Source organism: Pelecanus crispus, chromosome 3 (genome assembly GCF_030463565.1).
Source record: "Pelecanus crispus isolate bPelCri1 chromosome 3, bPelCri1.pri, whole genome shotgun sequence".
Classification (NCBI taxonomy): Eukaryota; Metazoa; Chordata; class Aves; order Pelecaniformes; family Pelecanidae; genus Pelecanus; species Pelecanus crispus.
In genome coordinates this window covers 66,837,371-66,862,161 of record NC_134645.1, presented here as the reverse complement: position 1 = coordinate 66,862,161, position 24,791 = coordinate 66,837,371, and the positions used below count along the sequence as shown (strand labels likewise).

General features: G+C 39.3%; 1 protein-coding gene across 1 annotated transcript in view; it reads left to right on the top strand.

Annotated features, from left to right (window-relative positions):
- PEX7 (peroxisomal biogenesis factor 7) overlaps positions 1-24,791 on the top strand; it is a 49,579-nt gene that overhangs the window by 10,885 nt on the left and 13,903 nt on the right. Inside the window, exons 6-9 of the mRNA XM_075707095.1 lie at positions 7,105-7,211; positions 7,575-7,688; positions 11,966-12,021; positions 24,492-24,591. Of these exons, the coding sequence (XP_075563210.1) occupies positions 7,105-7,211; positions 7,575-7,688; positions 11,966-12,021; positions 24,492-24,591 (377 nt within the window). The remainder of the gene's footprint in view (positions 1-7,104; positions 7,212-7,574; positions 7,689-11,965; positions 12,022-24,491; positions 24,592-24,791) is intronic.

The window sequence follows — 24,791 nt, the reverse complement described above, 5'->3', positions numbered from 1 at the left end:
CACAACTCCAAGCCACAGTAAAATAGGTGCTCAGAAGGACCATTATGTGCCTTGACAACTTTTGCCTGAAGCTAATCAGGTTAAATCTTTGCTTTTGGAATATGACTTTTTCTCAAACTATTATGAGACTAGAAAAAGAACACAACTGAAGAAAATGAGAAACCTAAGACTGCAATATAAAGCAGTTGAAAGAGAATTTGTTACTAAGCATGGTTATTTTGCTTCATTAAGTCTGTGATCTGAATACATATAGGAAAACTAAGTTTGTCTGCAGTGGACAATAAAATGCAATTGAATTACAGAAGATAAATATGTCTGATGCTTCAGTTAAATTAGCTTTTATTCAGCATCTAGTACACTTCCATTTAACATTTACAAGGATGTGTGAGGTACTTCACAATGTTGTTGGCTTCATGTACAATCATTTGTACTCTCAAAAAGCAAGTAGATGACTTACCTTCTTTTGTTTGAAATTGGGAGTTAATAGTAACAGAACAGACTGTTAATTCTGTATATGTAAATAGCTGCTGTTGTGATGTCAGTAACAATTTCTGAGCTAATAAGATAAGCAGGAAGTTCAGGTGCATGTGTGGCACCAAACCAGAGCCCTGGTAAATGTCTGCCTTACACTGAAAAAACAGTGATGTGGAAAATGTCATTAAACAAGTGACATAAATGTTTAACAGCACCTTCATGGCTAAAAGGGTTTAATGAGTCATTGTGTCATTTGCCCAGAAGGTCTGTCTTTTGTTTTTTTTTTTTTTTTTTTAAAAACCCAGTGAGCAAATTGGTGAGAAGCACATGAAGAAAGTGTCAAATGAATGCAACATTAGTATACAGTCAAATGTAAATCAGTTCTACTAAATGATTCTCCATAACTGCAGAGCAGTAGGCCTTGCTTGGTCCTGTGGTTTATAAAGAAAACATCCTTTATACTATAAACTGTTTTTACTGCCCTTTAAATTTAACAGTGGGAAGTAATTAGTGAGTACCGTTTTACCCTTATCTGCATAACTGTAGTGTTCTTTGATACAGGTATGACACTGGCAAATGAAAATATGAATGTTTTGGTTTCAACAAAGACTAGATTTAGAATGACTGCTAGCTTTTATCTTAGCTACTGGGACCTCAGTTTTAATGCTGCATTCATTTTTAAATCATTACTACACTCCTTAAGTTTACCAATACATAGTTTTTGTAACATCTGAAACAAATGATGAATAAGGGAAAGAACTGTTTCTTAAATCTGCGAGATAATGTCTGTATTCATCAGTATTTAGATCAATTCTTTGCTCAAAGACTTATTTTTCAGACTGAAAGCCCAGGGTGAAAAATTTTCTGATACCACAACAAGGTGTGATCGTGTCTGAGAAATTTTTACTATGTTGACGAAAGTGTTGGGCAACTGTAGCTTTGCTGGTTTACAAATGAACGTGCAAATCCAGCCTCCACTCTCTGTAAGCTCTTGCATTCAGTACTAGACTTTAAGGTTAAAATTAAAAAACATTGTTTATCTCCTATGCTGTTTTATTGCCAGCCCTGACATAGTGAGTTGCCTTTTAAAGAGTTTTTTTTCTTGCCTACTGGTCTCTTAGTGATAAATGTGCGTAGCTAGGGGATTGTCAAGCTGTGGTTTCATAAATCAGGCTGGCATGTAGTCTTGGCACACCTTTCTGTGTTTGGGATCCATATTGTGAAAGAAAACTAAAAATGAACAAATTATTTTGCATGAAATAATGAATTGGGGAAGGTGTACATCTACTAAGAGGGTGGTTACTGAATTAGTTGGAAAGGAATAGCCTTGAGTGCAGCTCCTGAATAAAGAGGTGTTTTCTGTGTTCCTGGACCAAATTTGGGGTTGTCAGGTCTTTGACTTCAGCTTTTTGAAGCTTTAGCTTACATTCCTGCTTCAGAAATAGCACGGGGCAAAACAAGGAGCTGTTGGGTAGTGGGGCTTGCAGACAGGTAATTCCAAAGGTGTTTGTGTTTGTTTAGGTTCCTAAAAAACTGAAGGAAATAATCTTCTGTTCTGCAATGACAGTGGTTTGTCATGAGTTCCAAAACACTTTACTAGAGGTTTATATTCCATTAGTTTGTGTTTGGTGTGGGTCCACTCTTTGCTTCTGTCCTGGTTTTGGCTGGGATAGTTAATTTTCTTCCTAGTAGCTGGCATAGCGCTGTGGTTTGGATTTAGGCTGAGAATGATGTTGATAACACACTGATGTTTTAGTTGTTGCTAAGTACTGCTTATGCTAGTCAAGGACTTGTCAGCTTCCCATGCCCTGCCAGCAAGAAGCTGGAAGGGGGCCCAGCCAGGACAGCTGACCCAGACTGTCCAAAGGGCTATTCCATACCATACGACATCATGCTCAGTATAGAAACTGGGGGGGGGTTGGCCAGGGGGGCAGCAATCACTGCTTGGGGACTGTCTGGGTATCGGTCAGCAGGTGGTGAGCAATTGCATTGTGCATCGCTTGCTCTGTATAGTAGTAGTAGTAGTATTACTACTACTGCTACTATTTTACTCTATTTTATTTCAATTATTAAACTGTTCTTATCTGAACCCAGGAGTGTTTCTCACTCCTGATTCTCTCCCCCATCCCACCAGGGCAGGGGGAGCAAGCGAGCAGCTGTGTGGTGCCTAGTTGCTGGCCGGGGTTAAACCACGACAGCTTCTTATGAGTTCTTTCCTGGTTATTTGCTTGTTGAATGTGCTAGAAGAAATGCAGTCATGAACAAGGTTTAAGGCTTTGCAAAACTTGGTCGTTTTGGGAATCTAAATCCTTGAGAAAGAAAAGAATAAGAGGCTTCAATTTACTGAATTGTACCTTGTTGTACCAGTCGAGCGTCTAGAGAGCAAAGTGGCTATGGAGTTACTGTGTTTTGTTGTGGTTCAGCTAAACTGCTGTTTATGCTAGAAGCTATTAAAATACAATTTACTTGCTTACTTTGTTGTGTCGAATCTATGTAACGAAGTGAGGTGGGTGTTGTCATTTGCAATGTATTGCTTCAAGACAGACTAGCACCGTATTGAATTCATCTGAGTCTTGTGCTCGGTAAGCTTTACTAAATCAATCACTAATGTACAGCCTGAAATACTTCTCAGGAAATGAGTTTGGCCCTCAATTTATAGTATGTGCTAACCATAGTAAAGTATTGTATGCAGCACGTGCTAGAATGTAAAGCACTTCAGGTTATAGTATTTTATATTAGAATCTCATACTGTAAGGTAATGGTTTAGTGTTGAGAAGAAAAATGCAGTAACAGCTTTTTACAGTGAATTAAGAAGTTTTGGGTCATTTGGGTTAGAGTTAGGTATCTAGTGAGTATTGCCACTTGCTGAAGAATGGTTTAATAATAAGTCAGAAGTTAGGTCAATTTTGAAATAAAAATTTTGTCCCAAGATTTATGCTTAATCATCTTGGAGAACAATGAAATAAAAGTTTTCATTGATTTTTTTCCTTTTTTTAAACAATTTACTCTTTTCAGAAAAAAAGCTCTGAGGTCTTCTCTGAAATAACTTAAAGATCTTTTGATTTTTAGCTTTACAGCATTTTGTGTCAGACCAAAAAATTACCAGTTGGAAAGTACATTTCCACTGGTAATTATGTTTACTTGATATCCAGGTTGTGCTACATGGAAATAGATTTTGTGCATTCAGTAGGGTCCTGTTGGATGATTTAAATAAAGCTGCTATTTGTGTCACTCTATTTCTGTCTCTGTGTGGAAGCTCATGAGCTTTATTAATCCTGTTCTAGGTTCGCTTATACTACCTATGATAGAAACGGACAGCATGGTCATTTTAACATGCTTAAAAAGATTGGTTTTGAGAGTCATGAGATTTGGGTTCTGCTCTTCATTCTCCCACAGATTTTCTATTTGCTTCTGGCTAAATAATTTAATCTGGTTTAGTGTTTTAAAATACGTACAAGTAAGCAAGTAATGTTAACTTGTAATCACTCAGTGGCACTGCAGAAGTACTTTAATCGAGATTTCTTTGATGTTACACCGTATATACCAATGTTTGTGTCTTTTATGCTGAATTCTTTTCCTACAGTAAATTAAAGATACATTATTTGGGTTTTTTCCCCTCTCGATGAGGGAATGGTGTCAGAAGATCAGATTTCTTGCTTTAGAACTTAAAAAAAAAAAGTCAGATTAGTTTTTTTAAGTAAAACTTCACGGTAACAGTACTTTGGTTCTTGAAAAACATTGTGTCTGTCCTGGTTAGAATCCTTTTTGCCTTCAGATAATGTTTAAGGTTTCTTGGGTTTTTATTAATCTCTCAAATACCTAGCTATTTTTTATAGCTAATGTTGTACCTCTGCACTGTCTGGCAATGATTGTTTAGCTGGTTGTTGTCACAGGACTTAGAAGATTATGATTTATGGAGTTGGGTAAAATTCATCTGTGAGCAAAAAGGCAGTATAAAACCTACATGAAGTTTAAATCTTAACTAAACTGTATCTTTTCACAATCGTACATTGTCATTCACATTAGCAGTCTTTATCCCATATACGGGGATGATGTACTTGTAGATTAGCATCTCTTTCAGAAGTTTTGAATAGATGAGTGTATATTGTGTAGTTCTATTGATTCGTCCAAGATTTCACAAATATTCATTAAAATGAAAGAAAGCAAGTACAATATACAAACAAATCTGGAATCATAATTATCTAACAGACCAGCAAAAATCTGTTGCCATAGAGAATTGCTTCTTACAAAAATAGAAATATTTTGTGGGGGAAATGTTGGCCGCTTTTGTGGTTGCTTACTTTGGGATGCCAACTGGAAGTGGCTGTTAGTGAATATGATTGTACTAGGTGTGCTTTACTTGTACTTTCTATTATTATTATCCTACTTCTGCTTTACCATATGGAAGAAATGCATCCTTTGTAATACAGAGTTGAAGGAATCATGGAAATGTGAAAATTCCAAAATTTTTAACACCAATTTTGTTGAAATGAAATGTAAAAAAAAAAAATATATATAGTGAGGACATGGATAGATGTTTGAGGTAAAAAATAAAACTTTGTTAAAATGTGTAATCTGTCAGGATTACCCTGTTTATCAGCTTTTTTCCTTTAATTAATCTGATTCTTCCACTTACAGCTGAAGTGGAAAAATTGGGTTTGCCTTTGGCTTTAATTCAGTCTGTTCTATTCACAGAAAGGTTCACTTGCATGTTATGTTACTCCATTGAAAACATTTCACAAATAGTGCCAGCCAGAATTAAAAACAGCTAAGTCGAGCATTTTCAAAGAAATAAAAAAAAAAAAAAAGGGAAAAATGACTTTTTCTTGTGCATCAGCATTTTCTATTAAAAAAGAAATAATTGGGGCAATTGTATATTTAGTGTCAAAATTGTTATTGGCTGAGTAACTTACTTCTCCAAATGTTTTTGGCCCTCATAATGCTACTGTGGCCCATCTCTGTAGCAGTTCATTCTAGTTCACCTGGATTTATATATTTATTTGCTTGGGAAAAATGATCCTGTCTGTAGTGAAGTATGTGTTTCCCCTTCAAATCTATGTTATCTGATGAAATTAAAATAAAAGCTTTTTAAGAAGTCCATTATAATATCTCTGAAAGACTTAAGACTTGAACTGAAATCTGTCCTCTGCAGGCAAACAGATTAACAAGACTAATGGTGGGTGGATGGGCATACTACCTTTTTTTTTTGCCAAGACCCTGCTGGTCATGTTTCTTCCTCTCCATATGTTGCCCTCCTTTTATAAGCACTGTAGTGATGTTTTGGGCTTCAGCTGACTGCAGGGTGTCATTTTCAGGAGTGCTATAGATATACTGAGCAGTAGTCTTGCTCTTCAGGGTATTAAAATAGGCGAGGGGAGTGAAAACCATGAGAAAACATGTGTTGCTCCCACCTCACAGGTAGGGAATTTCTCCACCAGGAGTATAGTATCTCTCACAATCATGGAGTCTGAGGAAAAGCCAACCAACCATCAGAGCAAAGTTTCCTGTGATCTGTGTAGTACCACCATCATAAGGGCCAGTCTCGTGTCATGTAGTGGAACCAAGCTCTCTCTAGCTTCATTTTTGTATTCAAACTTCCCAAATGTTTTATGTCTTTTTGCACAGACTACAGGGCCTGGTAGTTTGTGCAATAGGAATGTTGTTGTTGTGGCTCTAGGGATGGTTTTGTTTGAACTGTAGCCAGTTTCTTGAAAAGAGCTATGATTTTCTGTGCCCAGCTGTATATTTTAAGGCCAGTGACCAACTGGGCACTAAAACCATCAAAATGCTTGTATCTAAACAGTGTAAAAATCATAATTATTAATGATAACTAATTCGAGGATTTCCAGAAGTGTTTCTGGTAAAGAAACATTAGTAATTTCTTCAGTAGCAAGGTAAAACAGTGGTTTTTTAATTTAGGTAGTATTGATACATGCTTTCTGTAGAAATCATGGGTGTTTGGATACAGCTTGTAATGATTTCATTTGTCTGTTGAATGAACACAGGCATAATGATGAATTCTGATTAATTTTCTCTCTCTGTAAACAAATGAGCTAGAGAAGCTAAATATTCAGGGTTAATGAGAGAACCATGATGGAAAAAAATCGAAAAGCAATTGCACATGTTGAGTACAGGTAGCGTGTCTTAAAGTTTCCATTCATTGAAAGAATCTGGAGATAAGTTGCGTTTTAAATACTATTCACTCTTCTGCACGCCAAAAGCATGTGTCTAGGTACTTTTTCTCAGCTGGCTTGCAGAGAAAGTTTTTTTGTGATTCTGGTCTTCTAAGTCCATTTTTAAATGGACCTTAAGCTCCTACTTGAATTAAATGTTATTTAAGTATTTTACCCCATCTCCTTTTAATCAAATCAGAGTTTAAAAAATAGTGGAAGTGTTAGTAGTAAAATGAAGGGGGTTTCTTCCTAATGAAAGAGGAATAGTAAGTTCTGATTCCTGTTGTGCATCAGTCTGATCTCTGTGTCTATAATGTGCTTGCTTTATTTGGCATGAGTGTCCTCATATAATAGTTTGTATGTCATACAGCTAAGAAACAGTTGTCTGCTAAGTACTAGTGGATTAACTGTATCCCATAACTGATTCAACAATGTTGAATCAATCTCTTTGTTTCAGGTGACCAGACTTTAAGAGTTTGGGATGTGAAGGCCCCAGGAGCCAAACTTGTGATACCAGCCCACCAGGCCGAGATCTTGAGCTGTGACTGGTGCAAATATGATGAGGTATAAACCTGTGCGTCCAACTCTTTTCCTAATTGAACCACTCTCATTAAATAGACAACATGTCTAGTTGCTTTGTTGCTCTCATTTGCTACTACTCCATCTTCAGAAGAGCATTGTTCCAACAGATGGACGGCCCAAGTAGATGAGAGGTTTTGCTTATTCTTTTGTATAGTAGACAGAGTAGTCCGTAGTGGAGAAAAAGTTTGTATTTCTCTGTTCTCCTTAATTTACACACTGGAGACCTCATTTATGATTTATTCTTCCGTATTGTTTGATTTATCTAACTTTTGTAGCCAACATACACATCACTACAATTTAATAATTAAATTGTCCTGATATATCTGTGTTTTATCAAATCAACAGAACTTGCTGGTAACTGGTGCAGTTGACTGTAGCTTGAAAGGCTGGGATTTGCGGAACATACGGCAACCAGTGTTCATCTTGCTTGGTCACACCTATGCTATCAGAAGAGTAAAAGTAAGTTGTATTTTTTTCCCTATTGACCACCACTGAGTTGTTACACAAATTTTTCTGGAAAGCAGTAATATTTTATATTATCTAATAACTATTTAAAAAACAACAGGTGTTGGAGATTTTAGATGCTACAGTGCCTGTTCTTGGAAACCTTCAGTTTAGCACTGTAAAACATTTTGATGTTTAGCAGGTTGATGGGATTTCAAAGTAAATGACATCTTCAAAGTCAATATATTTCCATGAGGAGTGTTTGAGAGCTTGAGAGGGGGTTGGGAGGTTTACTTCGGCTAAGTTATATGAGAAATTTGAGACAGAGAAAATACCTTCCCTTCCTTTTTTTTTTTTTTTAAATGGTGCTGTGCCTTTTTCTTTCCATGCAAAGTCAATATTCACATAAGGCAAGGTATAGAACTTGTTGTGAATACGTATTTTTCTGTATGCAAAGAAAATGTTAATATGTTCAAAGAGATCTTGAAACTTTATGCATGAAAGGCTACAGATACATACTGGGTCTACATACTGGATCTGTGTAGTGCTAGATCATCCACTAATAGGAATTTGTTCTAGATGTACGATGACTTTTTTTTCATATTAGTTAGTGCTTATTATTTTTTTTATATTAGTTAAGATCTGATCATTTAAAAGCCTTTCAGGAACAGGTATGTTTATTAATATTTTCTAAGAAGTCTGAACTGGTAGAAAATATTATCTTGGGTCAGTATTTTGCTTCATATGCCCTTGGAATTTTTAATGTGTTTCTAACAACTTTAAAAGTTATGGCGCTTAGGTTGTGATTTGTCAGAAAAGGGTGTGTCTCAAGGAGTGGTTCCATATCACAAATCCTGATTGTGGCCAGACAGCCTGAGAACTCCTGCTCCTCCTTATCCCATATACCCTTGCCTGCTTTCCCACTGGTGGTGGCTGTCCAGTCTTTTTTTGTAATTTAATTCTTGCATGAACATGCTCTAATCTGGCTTTGTGAAATGTTCTTCGTAGCAGAACAACATTTAGGAGTGGTGTACGAGTTTGGTTGGTTGGTTTTTCTTGTTTTTTTAAACAAGATCATTTTGCATCTCTAATTTGACAGCCATTAAGACAGATGAATTGATACAGTATCAATCAATACAGACTGTCATATTCTTACTCTCTGACAGTTAGCGGGATCTTTTAAAAAAAGCTCTGCCAATAAGGGATTCATAGCACATTGTCCTCATGATAAAATGGAGAAAGTGAATGCAGAATTGTTATTCACCATAATCTGTGATAATAGAACTAAAGAACACTTGATGAAGCTGGTAGAATATGGGTTTACAAACAGATGGAAATACTTTTACACATCTGATGGTAGACTTCTTGAATTAGCTCTCTGCACAAGAGGTTGCATAGGCAGGCAGTGTCATCAGGTTCATGGATAGCAGCTGGTCAAGAAACAGATATTGGAAGAGCTAGACAGGGATAGCATCTCCAATTTCTCTCCTCTCAATCATCCTGGGCTGCGTTAGGAAGAGCGTTGCCAGCAGGTTGAGGGAAGTGATCCTTCCCCGCTACTCACCTCACCAGTGAGACCACCTGTGGAGTGCTGGGTCCAGTTCTGGGCTTCCCAGTACAAGGGAGACATGGACGTACTGGAGTACATCCAGCAAAGGGCTACAAAGAAGATTAAGAGACTGGAGCCTCTGTCCTACCTGGAGAGGCTGGGAGAGCTTGTATTTGTTTAGTGTGGTGAAGAGAAGGCTTAGGGAGGATCTTATCACTGTGATATCTATGAATGATTGGGGGAAACAGAGAAGACAAAGCCTGAGTCTTTTCAGTGATATCTAGTGAGAGGACCAGAGGCGATTGGTACAAACTAAAGTACAGAAGATGCCATGGAAACATAGAACACTGGGCTCAAAGACTGTTGGCCTAACCAGGTAGGTTCTTATATTCTTACACCATCTCATCTGAGTTTCCATTTTATGGCCCATCATGCTCCCTGTTTTCCTAAAATGCCTTGAAATGATTGTTGGCCAGCAGTAGAACTTTCTTCACACCAACCTCTGAGATCAGTTCACTAAGTAGCTTTAAGGAGATGGTGGGGAGGCTGTGTATGCATACGTGTGCAAAGGAGAGGTATGTGAGAGTACGTGACTTCTGTCTTAGCAGGCTTTTATAGCTTCCGTTTCAAGATAGACATGGTCCCTGTGGATGTAAGATACGGGAATATGGGCCAGCACTTAGAGGCGGTGCAGCATATCTACACTTTTGTGGTATAACTCACCACTCACACTAAATGGAGAGACCAGGATGCCACCTAAACAGAGGCATCTGTCCCCTACCAATGTCCCTTCCCCTACGTTGTGTTGACACTAGCAATTATAAAGCTGTGTGGCAAGCTGGCTCAGCTCATTCCTCTGACTGAAAATCCTGTCCCTGGAAGTGACTAGTTTCTGTCTGGATCCCTAAGCTGTCTCAATTTGTTGCTCAACTGCACAATTGCAAGCCCTAACACAAAGCAGGGGGGCAGGAGCATACCGCCTGAAGTGGAAAGGAAGGGGAAGGCCATGAGTCTTGGCAGCCACGCACTCTTAAATTAGCTTAAACCAACCATGAAATCACAATCTTCAGTTGTCTGTCTTTTGTATTCTGTTCACTTGTTCACAGTTGTGTTAACTGTCAGATCTGAGGCTGGCAAGGAATTCTACCCAACATGATACTGTTAGGATTCCTGCAGATTTCTTGTGGTCTTTTCACTGCAGTACAGGACATTATCAGCACACTGAGGTCGTCCGGAGCCCTTTTCAGGAGATTTTGACATTGGTGCATTTGGCTATCTCACATTCTTAGCTGGCTTCAATCTCTTATACTGAAATGTAGTTATGTTTTTTGAGTTTACCTAAAAAGATATTTGGATGAATGATCTGTGAAATACTGGAGGTCAGGATGGATGATATGTTGGTTTCTTCTGTCTATGTAGAACTGTTCAGATGATAAAATTGTAGTATCTTATGGTTAAGTGGAACAGAATTTCAAAATAGTCTCTTTGTAGCAGAAAGACATGACATAAATTATTTCAACTTTTATGTGTAGCACTCTGCTAAGTATTTTGATAGAGTTTGCTTAGGTAAGTTTCTAGGATACTTAAGGTTAATGACAACGCTCTTCGGCTTTGACAAGATGTTTTTGCTTCATCTGAAACTGTGTTGACAAAGATGCAAATGGGGCGTGTGGGAAATGTGACGTTGTTTTTTGCTGCACATCAGACTTCTTCCCCTTTAATTTTCATATTCCTGAGGTGCAGAAGAAAAAGATGTTTTGTTGTGTTTCCGTGTCTCCCCTCCCCCCCCAATTGTAGGAGATCTGGAGAGGTTAAAGTTTAAGCATGCACATCCCTCAATTCTGCTATAGTAAAGAGAACTCTGTCAGCAGAGTTCAGCAGGTGACAACATACACTGCTCTCTTGGCAACTTGGGCAGTTGTGGCAATAGCCCGGGCTTAACTTTTGACTTCGTAGTAGCTGTGAATAATATTGAAAGTCTTGCAGGAAGAATCTTACCTATGAACCACAATGTGGGGGACCTGCATTTCAAACTGAAGTTATGACAATCACTTGTGTATTTCCTGTTGAGAAATACAGACCTTAAAATAGTTGGAAACTGGGGGTTACCAAAAAGGTGGAGCTGACATGAACAATTTTCGCTAACTCCATCCTTATTGCTGCAGTTCTTAGGCCTGTCTGCAAGAGTCTGTATAAGAGTGTGTCCCGTAAAACACCCTGCAGGACAGGGGGAAATTATGAAGTGATGTTATACTGCCTTCAGTTTTTCAACTTATCTCCAATTTTCCCACTTCTGTAAATAATTTCAAAATTTTAGGACATGGAATTGACGACAGTAATATATCTTACGTTCTCTGCAGTATGGCACAAATTTTCTCTCTCTGAAAATAATAAACTGGTCACATAGCTCTTCTGAAACTCACTTTATATAATGAGATTATGCTCAGCTTGTCAGCCAAAAGCAGAATTTAATGACTGTTTATATGACTGTCCTAAAACTTCTTAACTTTACAGCAGGGTTGTTTGGCACTGCTGTAATGAAATCAAACAAAACCAGGATCCCATAGAGCATTCCTTGTAATTAGAAGCATGGCAGGGAAATGTTTGTTTTGTTGCAGCACGATGTGGTACCTACCAAGACAGTTTAAACAGTTAAACTTTGATAACCTTCTACTTACAGTAAGTCTGTGTACATTCGCAATGCTTTTACTTTAAAAGTTGTTCTGTTTTTGTTTTCTTGCAGTTTTCACCATTCCATGCAACCTTATTGGCCTCTTGCTCCTATGATTTTACTGTGAGGTACAGTATTTTTTATTTGGATAAAAATGGAATGATGATCTGTGGCTTGCAATAGAAAACAGTTCTAGAGTGGACATACTGAAGTGCAGTTAATGTTGCTATCAGATGTTTTTCTCTGTTCATAAGCTATGTTGAAAGTGCATGGCTTCTTGACTTAGAAGCTGGCTCAGTCACTCTTCTGAATGGTATGTGCTCTGACAGATGCTTTCTGTAATCCTTTTCTCATCATTCTGCTGAACGTAGTTGCATCCAGCTGTGATAGTGTCTGATAAGAAAGTGATAACCTCTTAAATGAACGTAGGTGGGTGACTTCATATGTTTCTGTGACATACTTTTATTTAAGCTTTTTATAAACAAAGTTTTTGTCCTACCAGTATCTGAGGAAGCTTTAGTATTGTTCCACATTGTGTATGCTGAAGTTCTTTAAAGAGTACTTCTGCAAGTTCCACTGGCTGCCCAGTATATCTGACACTGCCGAGGATTTCATAGTACAGCTGATTTAAAGCTGATTAAAAGTCCTAAAGAAGTTTGACTTCATATTAGGACTTCTCTGAGATACACAGTATCATAAGTTAATACACTATGAAGTATATTCCTGAATATCTCATTCACATTCTTTGATCTACATTTTAATTTTATAACATGGAGTGGATACAGTAGGCAGTACATTTACAAATGGGAGAAGCCCTCTTGCCTCCACAAGTGACTGCAAAGTTATCCCACTTGCCCAAATCCCAATTAATGTCACCTCTGTTTGTGTCCTAAGTGGTTGTCCTGGTTTCAGGTGGGATAGAGTTAATTTTCTTCCTAGTAGCTGGTGTAGTGCTGTGGTTTGGATTTAGTATGACAATAATGCTGATAACACACTGACATTTTAGTTGTTGCTAAGTACTGCTTACACCAGTCAAGGACTTGTCAGCTTCCCATGCTCTGCCAGGTGCACGGGAAGCTGGGAGGGGGCCCAGCCAGGACAGCTGACCCAGACTGTCCAAAGGGCTGTTCTATACTGTATGATGTCATGCTCAGTATATAAGCTGTGGGCACTTGGCCGGGGGGCAGCAATCACTGCTCGGGAGCTGGCTGGGCATCAGTCAGTGGGTGGTGAGGAATTGCATTGTGCATAACTTGTTTTGTATATTCTTTTGTCATTATTATTTTTATTGTTTTCTCTTCCTTTACTGTCCTATTAAACTGTCCTTATCTCAGCCCATGGGTTTTACTTTGCTTTTTTCTGATTCTCTCTCCCATCCCACTGGGGGTGGCAGGGAGGGTGAGCAAGTGGCTGTGGTGCTTAGTTGCCGCCTGGGGTTAAACCATGACAGTGGTCTGACACCAGACACAGAAAGGTTCTGTTTCCTAAGGGAAACCTTCCTAACTCTCAGTGCCTGTACATGTTTCTAAATCACAAATCTATATAGTCTTGTGCCATAGCATCATACAAAGTTGCATCATGAAGTTAGTGCGTTAAGCATCTTATGAGTTTTGTGTGTTTTCAAAAATCTTACTGGAAGAGCAGTATAGCTGAAATATTCTGTTTTTATCCAAGTTCTTGGTCGTAGCTCCCACAATGCAGCTAACAGAAACATGTAGGGGTGCAAAGGGGCTCCAAAGCTCTGCTGTAGATGGTGTGGGACTGCTTGAGACTGTACAGTGACAATGGTGATGTTCCACAGGGAGACGGTTGCTGGAGCACTTGTGCTTGGCACATGTGAGTCATCAACCTCGATAGCACTAGAGAGGATGTTGCCTTCGAGGTCTTAGGCTGCAGGGAGTGCCTGGTGCCTCTTCCTGGGGCTGGGGGTGATGTTGGCCTCACCTGAGGGAAGTGTGTTCTCTTTGAGGTACTGAGCTGAAGGAGCTGCAGGAGGAGATGAGCAGACTGTGTACCATCAAGGACAGCGAATGCAAGATTGACAGAGTCTTCACAGATATCCTTCAGAGGCGAGAGCCCAAATCCCACAGTGCAAGGAAGGAGGGACAGTTAGAGACTATGCTTCAAAGAAGATAAGGATAAAGATTCCCATGACAAGGGAGGCTGGAAACTTGTGACTTCTGGCAACACAAGTTGAAGCTACAGAACAGATTTAGTGCTCTGGAAATGGGTGAGCAAGAATAAGCTCAGTCTGGGAAGGCGTCAAGAGTCAGCTGAGCCTGAATCAAGTGTCTGCGCCAAAAGAAAAATGTGCATCATCACTGGAGACTGCCTCCTGTTGCATTCTCTCTTGAAGTATCTGTGCCAACCCAGCTTGATGTCTTGGAAGATTATTTTGCCTCCCTTGGGTTGAGGTCCAGGAGGCTGTGGAGAGACCGCTAGGATTCTGTGCCTGGGAAGATCATGGAACAGATCCTCCTAGAAGATATGCTCAAGCACATGGAGGACAGGGAGGTGATTCAAGACAGCCAGCACAGATTCACCAAGGGCAAGTCCTGCCTGACCAACGTAGTGGCTTTCTATGAAGGAGTGACTGCATCAGTGCACAAGGGAAAAGCAATGGATGTCATCTACTTGGATTTCTGTAAAGCGTTTGACACAGTCCCCCACAACATCCTTCTCTCTAAATTGGAGAGATATGGGTTTGAGGGGTGGACTGTTCGATGGATGAGGAATTGGCTGGATGGTCGCATCCAGAGGGTCATGGTCAATCGGTCGATGTCCACATGGAGACCAGTGACAAGTGGGGTCCCTCAGGGGTCCGTACTGGGACCGGTGCTATTTAACATCTTCATCAATGACATAGACAGTGGGATCGAGTGCACCCTCAGCAAGTTTGCAGATGACACCAAGCTGAGTGGTGCGGTTGACACATCAGGAGGACGAGATGTCATCCAGAGGGACCTGGACAAGCTGGAGAGGTGGGCCTGTGTGAACCTCATGAGGTTCAACAAGGCCAAGTGCAAGGTCCTGCACCTGGGACAGGGCAACCCCCGGTATCAGTACAGGTTGGGGGATGAAGAGATTGAGAGCAGCCCTGCGGAGAAGGACTTGGGGGTACTGGTGGATGAAAAGCTGGACATGAGCCGGCAATGTGCGCTTGCAGCCCAGAAAGCCAACCGTATCCTGGGCTGCATCAAAAGAAGCGTGGCCAGCAGGTCGAGGGAGGGGATTCTGCCCCTCTACTCTGCTCTGGTGAGACCTCACCTGGAGTACTGTGTCCAGCTCTGGGGCCCTCAGCACAAGAAGGACATGGACCTGTTGGAGTGGGTCCAGAACAGGACCACCAAAATGATCCGAGGGCTGGAGCACCTCTCCTATGAGGCCAGGCTGAGAGAGTTGGGATTGTTCAGCCTGGAGAAGAGAAGGCTGCGAGGAGACCTTATTGCGGCCTTCCAATACTTAAAGGGGGCCTACAGGAAAGATGGGGAGAATCTTTTTAACAAGGCCTGTTGTGACAGGACAAGGAATAATGGATTTAAACTAAAGAAGAATAGATTTAGACTAGACATTAGAAAGAAGTTTTTTACAACGAGGGTGGTGAAGCACTGGAACAGGTTGCTCAGAGAGGTGGTAGAGGCCCCATCCCTGGCAACATTGAAGGTCAGGTTGGACGGGGCTCTGAGCAACCTGATCCAGTTAAAGCTGTCCCTGCTCACTGCAGGGGGGTTGGGCTAGATGACCTCCAAAGGTCCCTTCCAACCCAAAGCATTCTATGATTCTATGATTTGTCCAGATTCAGAACACTGCCTTCTCCCGCTTACCTGTATGGGTTCCCATGTTACTGAAAGAGGTGACCGTGCATACATCAAGAGTGGCTACATGGCATTGGGGGCCCAGGTGGTGGTTTCCTTGATCCTGACAGTGACAGAGAAAGGTTCAGGTAGGAAAAGACTTCTCCAGCAAGTCAACACTTGGCTGCGTAGCTGGTGTCACAAGCAGGGCTTTGTCTTTTACAACCACAGGGTCTTCTTTTAAGCAATTGGTTACTGTAAGGCAGGCATAAGATCCATCTGACAAAGTAGGGCAAGATGATCTTTGCCAACAGGTTTGCTAACCCAGTGAGGAGTGTTTTGAACTATAAGTATCAGGGCAGAGTGACCATAACCTGAAGAGAAGTGAAAGCATGAGGATCAGAGTGTGAGGAATAGCATAGTGCCAGAGGCTTTTGTACTTGCCTTGTGAAAGCAGTCTGACACCTGCATACAGCAGAGGAGAAAAATGGGGAATCAGAAGTCCATGTGTGGTGGCAGAGCAGTGGCCTCTTGGGGATTATAGAGAGATGGTGGGACCGCTTACAAGACTGGAGTGCTGCAATGGATAAAGGCTCCTCAGCAAAGAGAGGCTCGGAAGGCCAGATGGTGGTAATGGTAAAGCTGAGTTTAGCAGTCCAGTTGCTCCCTTAAATTTTCAGTCCTTACATGGGCTTGTTCCTTTCAAAAACTGTGCCTTTCTCTTGTAGATTAGAACTGGATGATGAGCTTATGTAATACTTCTGTCCCCCATAGGCATGTCATTATTTCAGTAAAGGACTTAAGTGCTTGAGAATCTTTCCTAAGTTTATGTTAATTGTTATTTTTTTGCTTACTGTAGTAAGGGGTAGTGCCTTGCAAGTGATATCCACTGTCGTGTGGTTGGTGCCAGGAGCCTGACAGTGTAAGTGCTGTGATGTCCATATGTATATAACTTTCTAGACTGCTGTACCAGCATTCTGTCTCTCTATATAAAGTGCTTAATTTTATTTATGTTTAAAATGCACTTTTCATGGAATAGTGCACAGTGGTCTGTGGAAGGTTATTTATGGGATCTTACTTAACATCCTTTACTGATGCAGTGCCAGCTGGTTTGTAGCATATCATTTCTCAAAAGGCTTCTAGGTCTAAAATAAAAAGTGATAATTTGTTTCTTCCAGTGGCCTCCTCTGAGCAATAAGACTAATAATCAGCATGCTGATGCATTGAAGTGACTTGATTGTGTTGTCATGCTCATCCCATTTTTGATACCAACTACATATCCTTCAGGTTTGGCACTAATGCGCTTCATGCAGTGCTGAAATCTAGTGCAATTTCAGCTCTGACACTTTCAGATGTGGAAACTGTCAGTAAAGATGAGGATTGCTCCTAGCTCTTATACTGGGATGTCTGTAAATGCAGAGCTTGGGGACCTTTTCACAAAATGCCACTCTAGGCATTATTTTTCTGTCCAAACAATTACTTGTTGTGACTAGGGACAGAGGGCAGGGTTGAAGAGATGAAATACACATTTTCAGCAGTTTTCTAAAACTATTAGTTGCTGGGTTTGGTATGAGTGAACAAACAACAGAGAAGGCCAGGTGAAAGTCTTTGGAAAAGATGGCACAAGCAAAATATCCTGTATCGTGGAGGAAACTTGTTGCTGCAATGCTTTGGGAACATCTCTTTTAAAGAATATAATATGATGACTATGTTGTACCTCTACTGCATATCCTGTACTATCATTTACAGGAAGGAATGTAGCTCACAGTAGGAAGCAGAGTTCAGTTAGAAATGTTCAGAGTTTGACTGGATGCACCATACACCGGTGTAGGTGTGGACATGACTATATATACACACATATACATACATTTCAATTTAAGAACAAAAATACTTGATAAATATATAAAAGGTGGAAGAGAAGTAGGGATTCCAGTACATGGTATTGATTTTGGATCTTGCTGAATCTACTCAAGGCCTGCGACTTTTTAGCCACATTTGATAGTAATTCATGGAACAGTATGGTATGGCAGTCCTTTAAAAACAGATTCACTGATACAAGCAGTGTTATTTTAATAGCAGCTTAGTTATGATAGTGTTCTTTTATTTTCTTTAACATTTCTGTTTGAAGCTTAGAATTGTCTGTAAGCATTAACTTATAGTAGATAACTGGATACAGAATAGTTTACTGTTTAAGTTCTGTAATCTTAAATGTTACTGGAGCTTTATAGTTTAACCACACAAGTGCAAATCTTAGATAAGATTACCAAACTGCCATGTAAGAGGCAGGGGTTTTGTTTCAGGTAGAACAGCTAGTTTGGCATATAATCACAACTGGCTATCTAAAAGCAAAAAATAGATTGAAAGCAAAGTTAACAACGCTTAATTGCATCCCTTACAAATAGTATAATGATTGCATGTATGCTCTATAGTTAAGCTACTGAAAAGAAAACTAGTTCACGTGCCAACTTCATACTGGATGCTACGAAAAAGAGAGTGTACGTTTGAACTTGAGGTTTTACATGCTTGGGTATAACGATTTGGATTTAACCCCTGTCTAGTAAATGCCTCATTGAGACAAATTTTTTCTGTACCATTTCCTTACTCTTTGGAAGAGTTCAGGAAAAATGTACATTAATTGAAGAGCAGTTTTAACACAAATGAATCATTAAAATGCCAGGAAATGCAGAAAGTACTGTAACATTTCCAGGACTTATTTAGGTCTGCATGCATGTTCTTAAACATTATCTCTGTCAAAATTCAGTTTGAAAGAACATCAGTGTCATCTCTTACTGGAATCACTGTTTTATTAAAAAAAAAAAAAAAAAATCTTGGTGCATTAGGCACAGACAGTGCTCACCAAAATCTAAACAGAAGATCTGATAAATTGTAGAACTTGATTAAGCTGGTGTCAGGCCAGATTGTGAAGTGTATTCACAGAAGCTTGCCTCTGAGGCAAAAAGGCAATTTTTGTTGAAAGTTGTACTATACTGGACATCAGACTGGACTGCAAGACACTTTAAGATAAACCACTATGTCCAGCTCTCCATCACTGTACACAAGTTCAGTAACTTGGATCACAAAAAAATCTTGATAACTTCTGGAATAATGCTGCTCATAACCTGTTTTTCACTTCAGTTAATTATCCTTGTTGTCTTTTTTGTTTCTTTTTTTTTTTTTCTTTTTCTTCAAGGTGAAAAGGTGGGTGGCTGCTCATTTGCTCTCTTTTTTCTCTCCCCCCCCCCGCCCCCCATTGAGAATGTCCTTCCACTGATCAAAATGCTTGTCACTGGTGGTTTCCAGTGTGAAACTGATAACTCCGCAGTAGAAGCACCTGTTAATTTCAATGTCTCAGTTGATGATAGCTCCTGCATCATTCTAAAAGGGCTCCTTGATAGCAGAGTTGCTAGTGATAGTCAGAGCTTTGGGCATTACATCTGATCAAACTAACAAAATTCAAAACTGGTTGTACTTTTCAATTATGATTTAATGGTTGCAACTATAGAATTAGTCAAAATCACTCATATGCCAGTGTAAAGCATATCTGTTCTCTTGCATGTTTCCTTTTTGGATTAAAACAAGAATTACAATTTCGTGGTAAATATTTTGATGTAAATGAATGCCCAAGTTCTTGTGTTTTTTAAATTCACTGGCATTTTCCTGTCTGCACATGCTAGTTTTCTTTGAAATAAGTATAATGAGACAGAATTTCTCTTAAAACTAGGAAAGTGTTGGTTGCAGGAGCTACTCATCAAGTGATTCAACCTCATAAATAGATAAATATCTTTTATCTATGAAAACAAATTTTCTGGTGCTATGAATTCCACTATAATGTTGTTGAAGAATAGAGCATTTTCTTTTTCATTTCTCTTAATAAACAGGTCTGTATAAGTGTTAAATATTTGTAATGAAAGCCTTCAAGTATTTATACTTGAATATTTAACTATGGCAGCATCTGAATGTTTTTTCTTATGGAAAGTGCATCTTTTTTACTTCTAAATAACCCCTTTTTTACTTTTTGGTTGTGAAGCTATCTGTTATTTCTGTTTGTCATACAAGTACATTTAAATCTTTCTCTACAAAATGTATCCTGTCTGCCTGAAAGGCAAAGTTAGGGGTTTTTTGTGGACAGATGAGGAAACAGAAGTATTGAGAGAGGCCACACATACCTGCAGTATTATCTGTATGTTACTGACAACCACTTCTGTATTTCTCAGGCGTCTGAATTACCATTTTTAGCCAACTGACCTTTCCCAGTGCTTGATGGAGAGTGGGGCATGTGTCAAAGTGAACTGAAGCTCCAGTCTAGAATTATGATACTAAAGGATGGGGAGTATCTAGAAGCTCTGATGAGACCATGTATGTTGCTAAGTTAGGGGTTTGCATGTCCTTTTAGTTAATTCGTGTTCTGGGGAGAAATCAGGGAACAAAGAGTAAGCTGGATAACTTCACTCTCAACTACACTTAAATTACTGTGTATCAGCAGCAGTGAAATCATTACTCTTGTAAGCCAACCAGCCTATATAGGCTCATGTCTTCATCCTTCAAGCTTAGAGTAGCACATGATGCTGCATCTTGGGCTGCACCTTGTATTGATTTAAGCTAAAAGTAGTAGAGAAGGCTTATACTTGCCTAAATGGAGTTTCTCACTTGCATTTCTTAAATCAGATTGAACTTTTCAGTGAAAAGAAGTACCTTCATTTTGTGAGCATGCCCTGTTTCTCAGGGCACTCTGTTTCTGGTTTAGAATCTTTGGTTGATACCTCAATAGAATGATGATACCAATATGTTCTCAGGCTTTAAGCACATGATGATGATGAGAGTTAGTGTCAAATCATTGTTTGGAGGAAGATATTAAAGTTGCTGGTAAGTTTTGCAAATTTGAAGATCTTCAAAAGCAGGAGGGATATTATGAAGGCTAGGAAGTAGTTGTTCTTATAAGTTACTCTGTTGTGGAGAAGAATTAAAACAAACATAACTTGCAGTCTGCCGTTTTACCTTCTAGAAAAATGTATGTATGGGATTTCATTGTCAGGACATCAGGTCACATGTGTAATACGAAAAAACAGTGGTGCATATGCAGTTCTATTAGAGTAGGGTCATAAATGTGTAAGTGGTGTGCTTTGTTTTCCCATACAGTACATAGGAAGGAAACTAGGAAGTTAGCAAGAATTCAAAATAAAACATGTAAATTGAGTCCTTAGGGAAGAATGATGCTTCTGGAGCAAACTCAAAAGTAAAACCTATTTCAGAATTACTTTTTTGGATCCTCTTCCGTTTGAATTGGCTCTCAAGCAATTCTTCCTCTTTTCTTTGATGCTTGTGGAAGATAATACTTTGAATAAAGGCTTTCTTCTATACTTGAGCTGCTTTATAATGTTGATACTTTACTGGAACTGTAATCAAATAATCTCTTAAGGATATTATTGTGGAAATAGTTAGATGTCCCCAGTTAATGCCTGAAGTAACAACACTGCCCTGATTGGCCTGTATCCAAAAGTAGCTTGACACTAAGTTCTGCTCCGACAGAAGTTCTTCTAGTTTGCTGGAAGAAGTTTTACAGGTAGCTGTCTTCGCGCAGGGATTAGAGAATGAGAGCAGGAGAATGAATTGTGTGATACACATGTAGTAAACTAACACTGAGTTCTGGGTTGCACTTGAAAACTTCTTGGTTATATACATCTGTATGCTACTGTGACTTCTGCCTGATATGGTTACATGTGCATGGTGGCATTAATCGTTGAGTGGGGTTTTATGGAAAGCAGACTCTAAATAGCTGTTTCACACCAACCTAAAAATGTAATGTATGAAGACATCTTCTGTGTGAAACCTAAGAGCAGTAATAAAGCTTTCATGTGTAAATATTTATCATAAATATTTTTTTTTGTTCCCCAGAAGGAAATGGACTTGGGGAGTTGTGTTCTTTGTGCTTCCATCTGTGTGTTTTCCCTGAATCATTTCCTGAACTAGCTTTTGAACCTATTGAAAACTTAATTAGATTTGACAGGAAAGTTGTCTAAATTTATTAAGCTTGTACAAATTTAATGGAAACTCATGAGCATACAAGAGAGGAAAACACAAAGTATTACCTTTAAGGAAGGCAAAAGACGTAGCATGAATTCACCACCTGTCTAATCTGCTTGCTGATCTGCTAGCTCCTCAGCATGCAGCAACAGGCTGCCACAACACATGCATTGTACTACCTTGTACAGACACTGGAACCTGAAATGATACTTGCTGCCTTTTTTTCCCAGCCAGTGGTGAAGGTGCAGGGGCAGGAGGTAAGGGTAGAGTGGGGAGGAGGACGTGGTAGGAGATAGGAAGGATAAACTATATTGGGGGTTGGTAAAAGTGTTTTGGTAGGGGTGCACGGGAGATACATGTAGCAAGATAGATCTCCATGATATTGCTATGGGTGGTACAAAGTACCAAATCCATAGGATGACAGGCTTTTTCTCTTCATATAATGGCTTGTTTAGAATAAGCAGTCAATTGCAAAGTACATACAACTTACGAATTGTGAAGTACATGTAAAACAAATAAGAAACTACCAAGAAATGAGGGAAAAGGTGTACTTTCAACAGTTCCGGTGAAAAAAAGTTTAAGAAAATGCACTCATACCAGTTGCAGTGTCTATGGTCAGTGCAGATCTGACTGCAGTTGTGAGTGCTAGTTTTAATGCACATAATATGGGTAAAAATGGCAGTTCTAAGTGGCACACCTCTGATTGTACAGGCTATACAATAGCAAAAACAAACCTGTAATGCGCCCTAAAAGCGTATGTGGTTGTCTGGCCCACTGTTGAAGTTCATGCTGCCAACTGCGTAGATACACCTACAATTAAAATAATGCAAGCATACCTATTTGTGCTATGAATGCATCTTCATTTTGCTGTACAGCTATCCTGCTGGAGTAAACACTGTCTTAGAAAACCAGCATTGCGCTTTAAGTCTTCAGAATGCGATGGGAAGTTCACTCTGAGCAAAATACTGTTGTCAAGGTGCTAGTTTTAGAAGCTGGGCTATAGATAGTGTTTTTCACTTCGGACTGCAAAGTTTTTTATTAGAGCCATCATTAACTTGTCATCAATGGTTCTCAGTCCCGAGACTGTACTTTTTTTTTTTTGTTTACTTTCACTAGTAATTATTTTTATATATAAAAAAAAAAGAGGTCCCAGACAGTCTGTGGAATACTGTGCAATACTCTTAAACTCTGTACTGCTGACTTTTTGCAAACGGGTCTCCATACAACAAACACCAAATTGTCCTACTATTTTTAAAATTGATCAGAAAGTCTCTTCTAAGTTTTTTTTCGTGTAGATCTGAAGTTGTCTCCTTTAATCTTAGTTTTCAGCTATAAGCATCTGTCTTTCAAGAGTCAATAGAGCGCTAATGTGGTAACAAAGGCTACCACTATTACTTAGAAATAACAAGATTTGTTTCCTTACCTTCTTATGAACAAATGCGGGAGGATGAAAATGCTGAGATGGTCTTTTGTTCCTCTCTCCCACAAAATAAATTGTTTATCTTAGATCTCAGGTACTGAGAAAAAGTTAAGAGGGTTGTTGCTATGGCATAGCCATTGTGCTGATACCACCCTGCTCATCTATGAAGGAAATAACATCTACACGTTAAACAAACTGACCCTGCTGGCTCCAGTGTTTGCTATTTTGCCTGAATTGGTTTGAACATACAGTGCTTTCAGTGTAGCTGGTCTGATAATGAACTGTTCTTATTAGGTATTGTCACTTTCCCCAATACGAGCAAGGCAGAGACACCTGTGTGGTTGTTACAGAAGTAAAGCATATGATTGGCCACTGTGAGAAAACTCCAGCTTTAGAAAATTTGGTTACAGCTGCCAGCCCACAAAATGCACTATGGTTTGCAGCCTGTGGACTTTTCTAAGCAGTCTATACAACACAAAAAAGAAAAACAAATCTTTCTTTTGTGCCAGCATATGGTGTCTTGTCAGTGTGTTATTATCTGAAAGTTCTATTCCTGAATCCTTTTTTCATGCCTGAGATTTCTTGTACCTATGCTTTCATCCCATCTTCTCTTACACCTCTCTTATCCTTGCTGTTAACTGCATTGATGGACATTGCATCTAACAGGGCAAGGAGATGCAGAGTAGCTGGGAGAAGTAGAGCACTTCAGAAATCCATTTTCTAAGCATTTATATCAACCAAGGCTGGAAAGAAAAATTGCTCTTTGAAATATGAATTAGTGGAATTAACTGTGTAATGCAACTGATCTTTGTAGTACAAGTTTATTATTAAATTAGAATATTAAATTCTGTTTTACAGGAACACAGTCTCAAATTTGAGACTTGGAATGACCAATATCTCTAAACGAACGTGTAATTTTCAGTAAATAAAGACCCCATAATGAACAATACCAAAAACTGAGAAAAATCATAAATTGTGCTGCTGTCTGTCAGGGATGAAAGTCCACAGCCATCAAGAAATATAACGAGACTATTCTAGCCTACATTTTTTTTTTTTTTTCTGTTTTAATAATGTCCTAATGGCTGCTCTTTGGTGCCAACTTTGATCTCAGTTTTTGCAACAGGAGACAAAGACGGTTTTGCCCAGTGGGGTTTAATTTATGCAAATCAGCAGATGGCTTTGGAGGAATATGATTTGTTATGTTTCCTCAGTGGATGAGTTTGCTTTTTTAAATACCCTGGCAGCAACAGTTTTGTCAATATCTTGCATTATATTTTTGAAATGGCCTTTCAATTATTTTAAATGTGGCTTGTTTGCTCCCCCCTTCCCCGGTCTCTCCCTCCCTCCTTCCCTCTCTCTCTAGATTCTGGGACTTTTCCAAGCCTAACCCTTTGCTGGAAACAGTGGAGCATCATACTGAATTTACATGTGGACTGGATTTAAGTCTTCACAACCGTGGTCAGGTAAGAGCTGGCATGAATTTACTTTTCGCTTGCCTATTATAGCCATTGTGGTCATGGCTGGACTGCAAGACTGAGATCCTGAATAAGAGGCACCAGATTGCAGAAAGCTTCTGGAACTGAGTCTGGCTGCATGCTTATTAAATAAACCTCACTTCTGGTCCATTTTTATTTATAAAGCAGTTACTTGCTCTGAGTAGTAG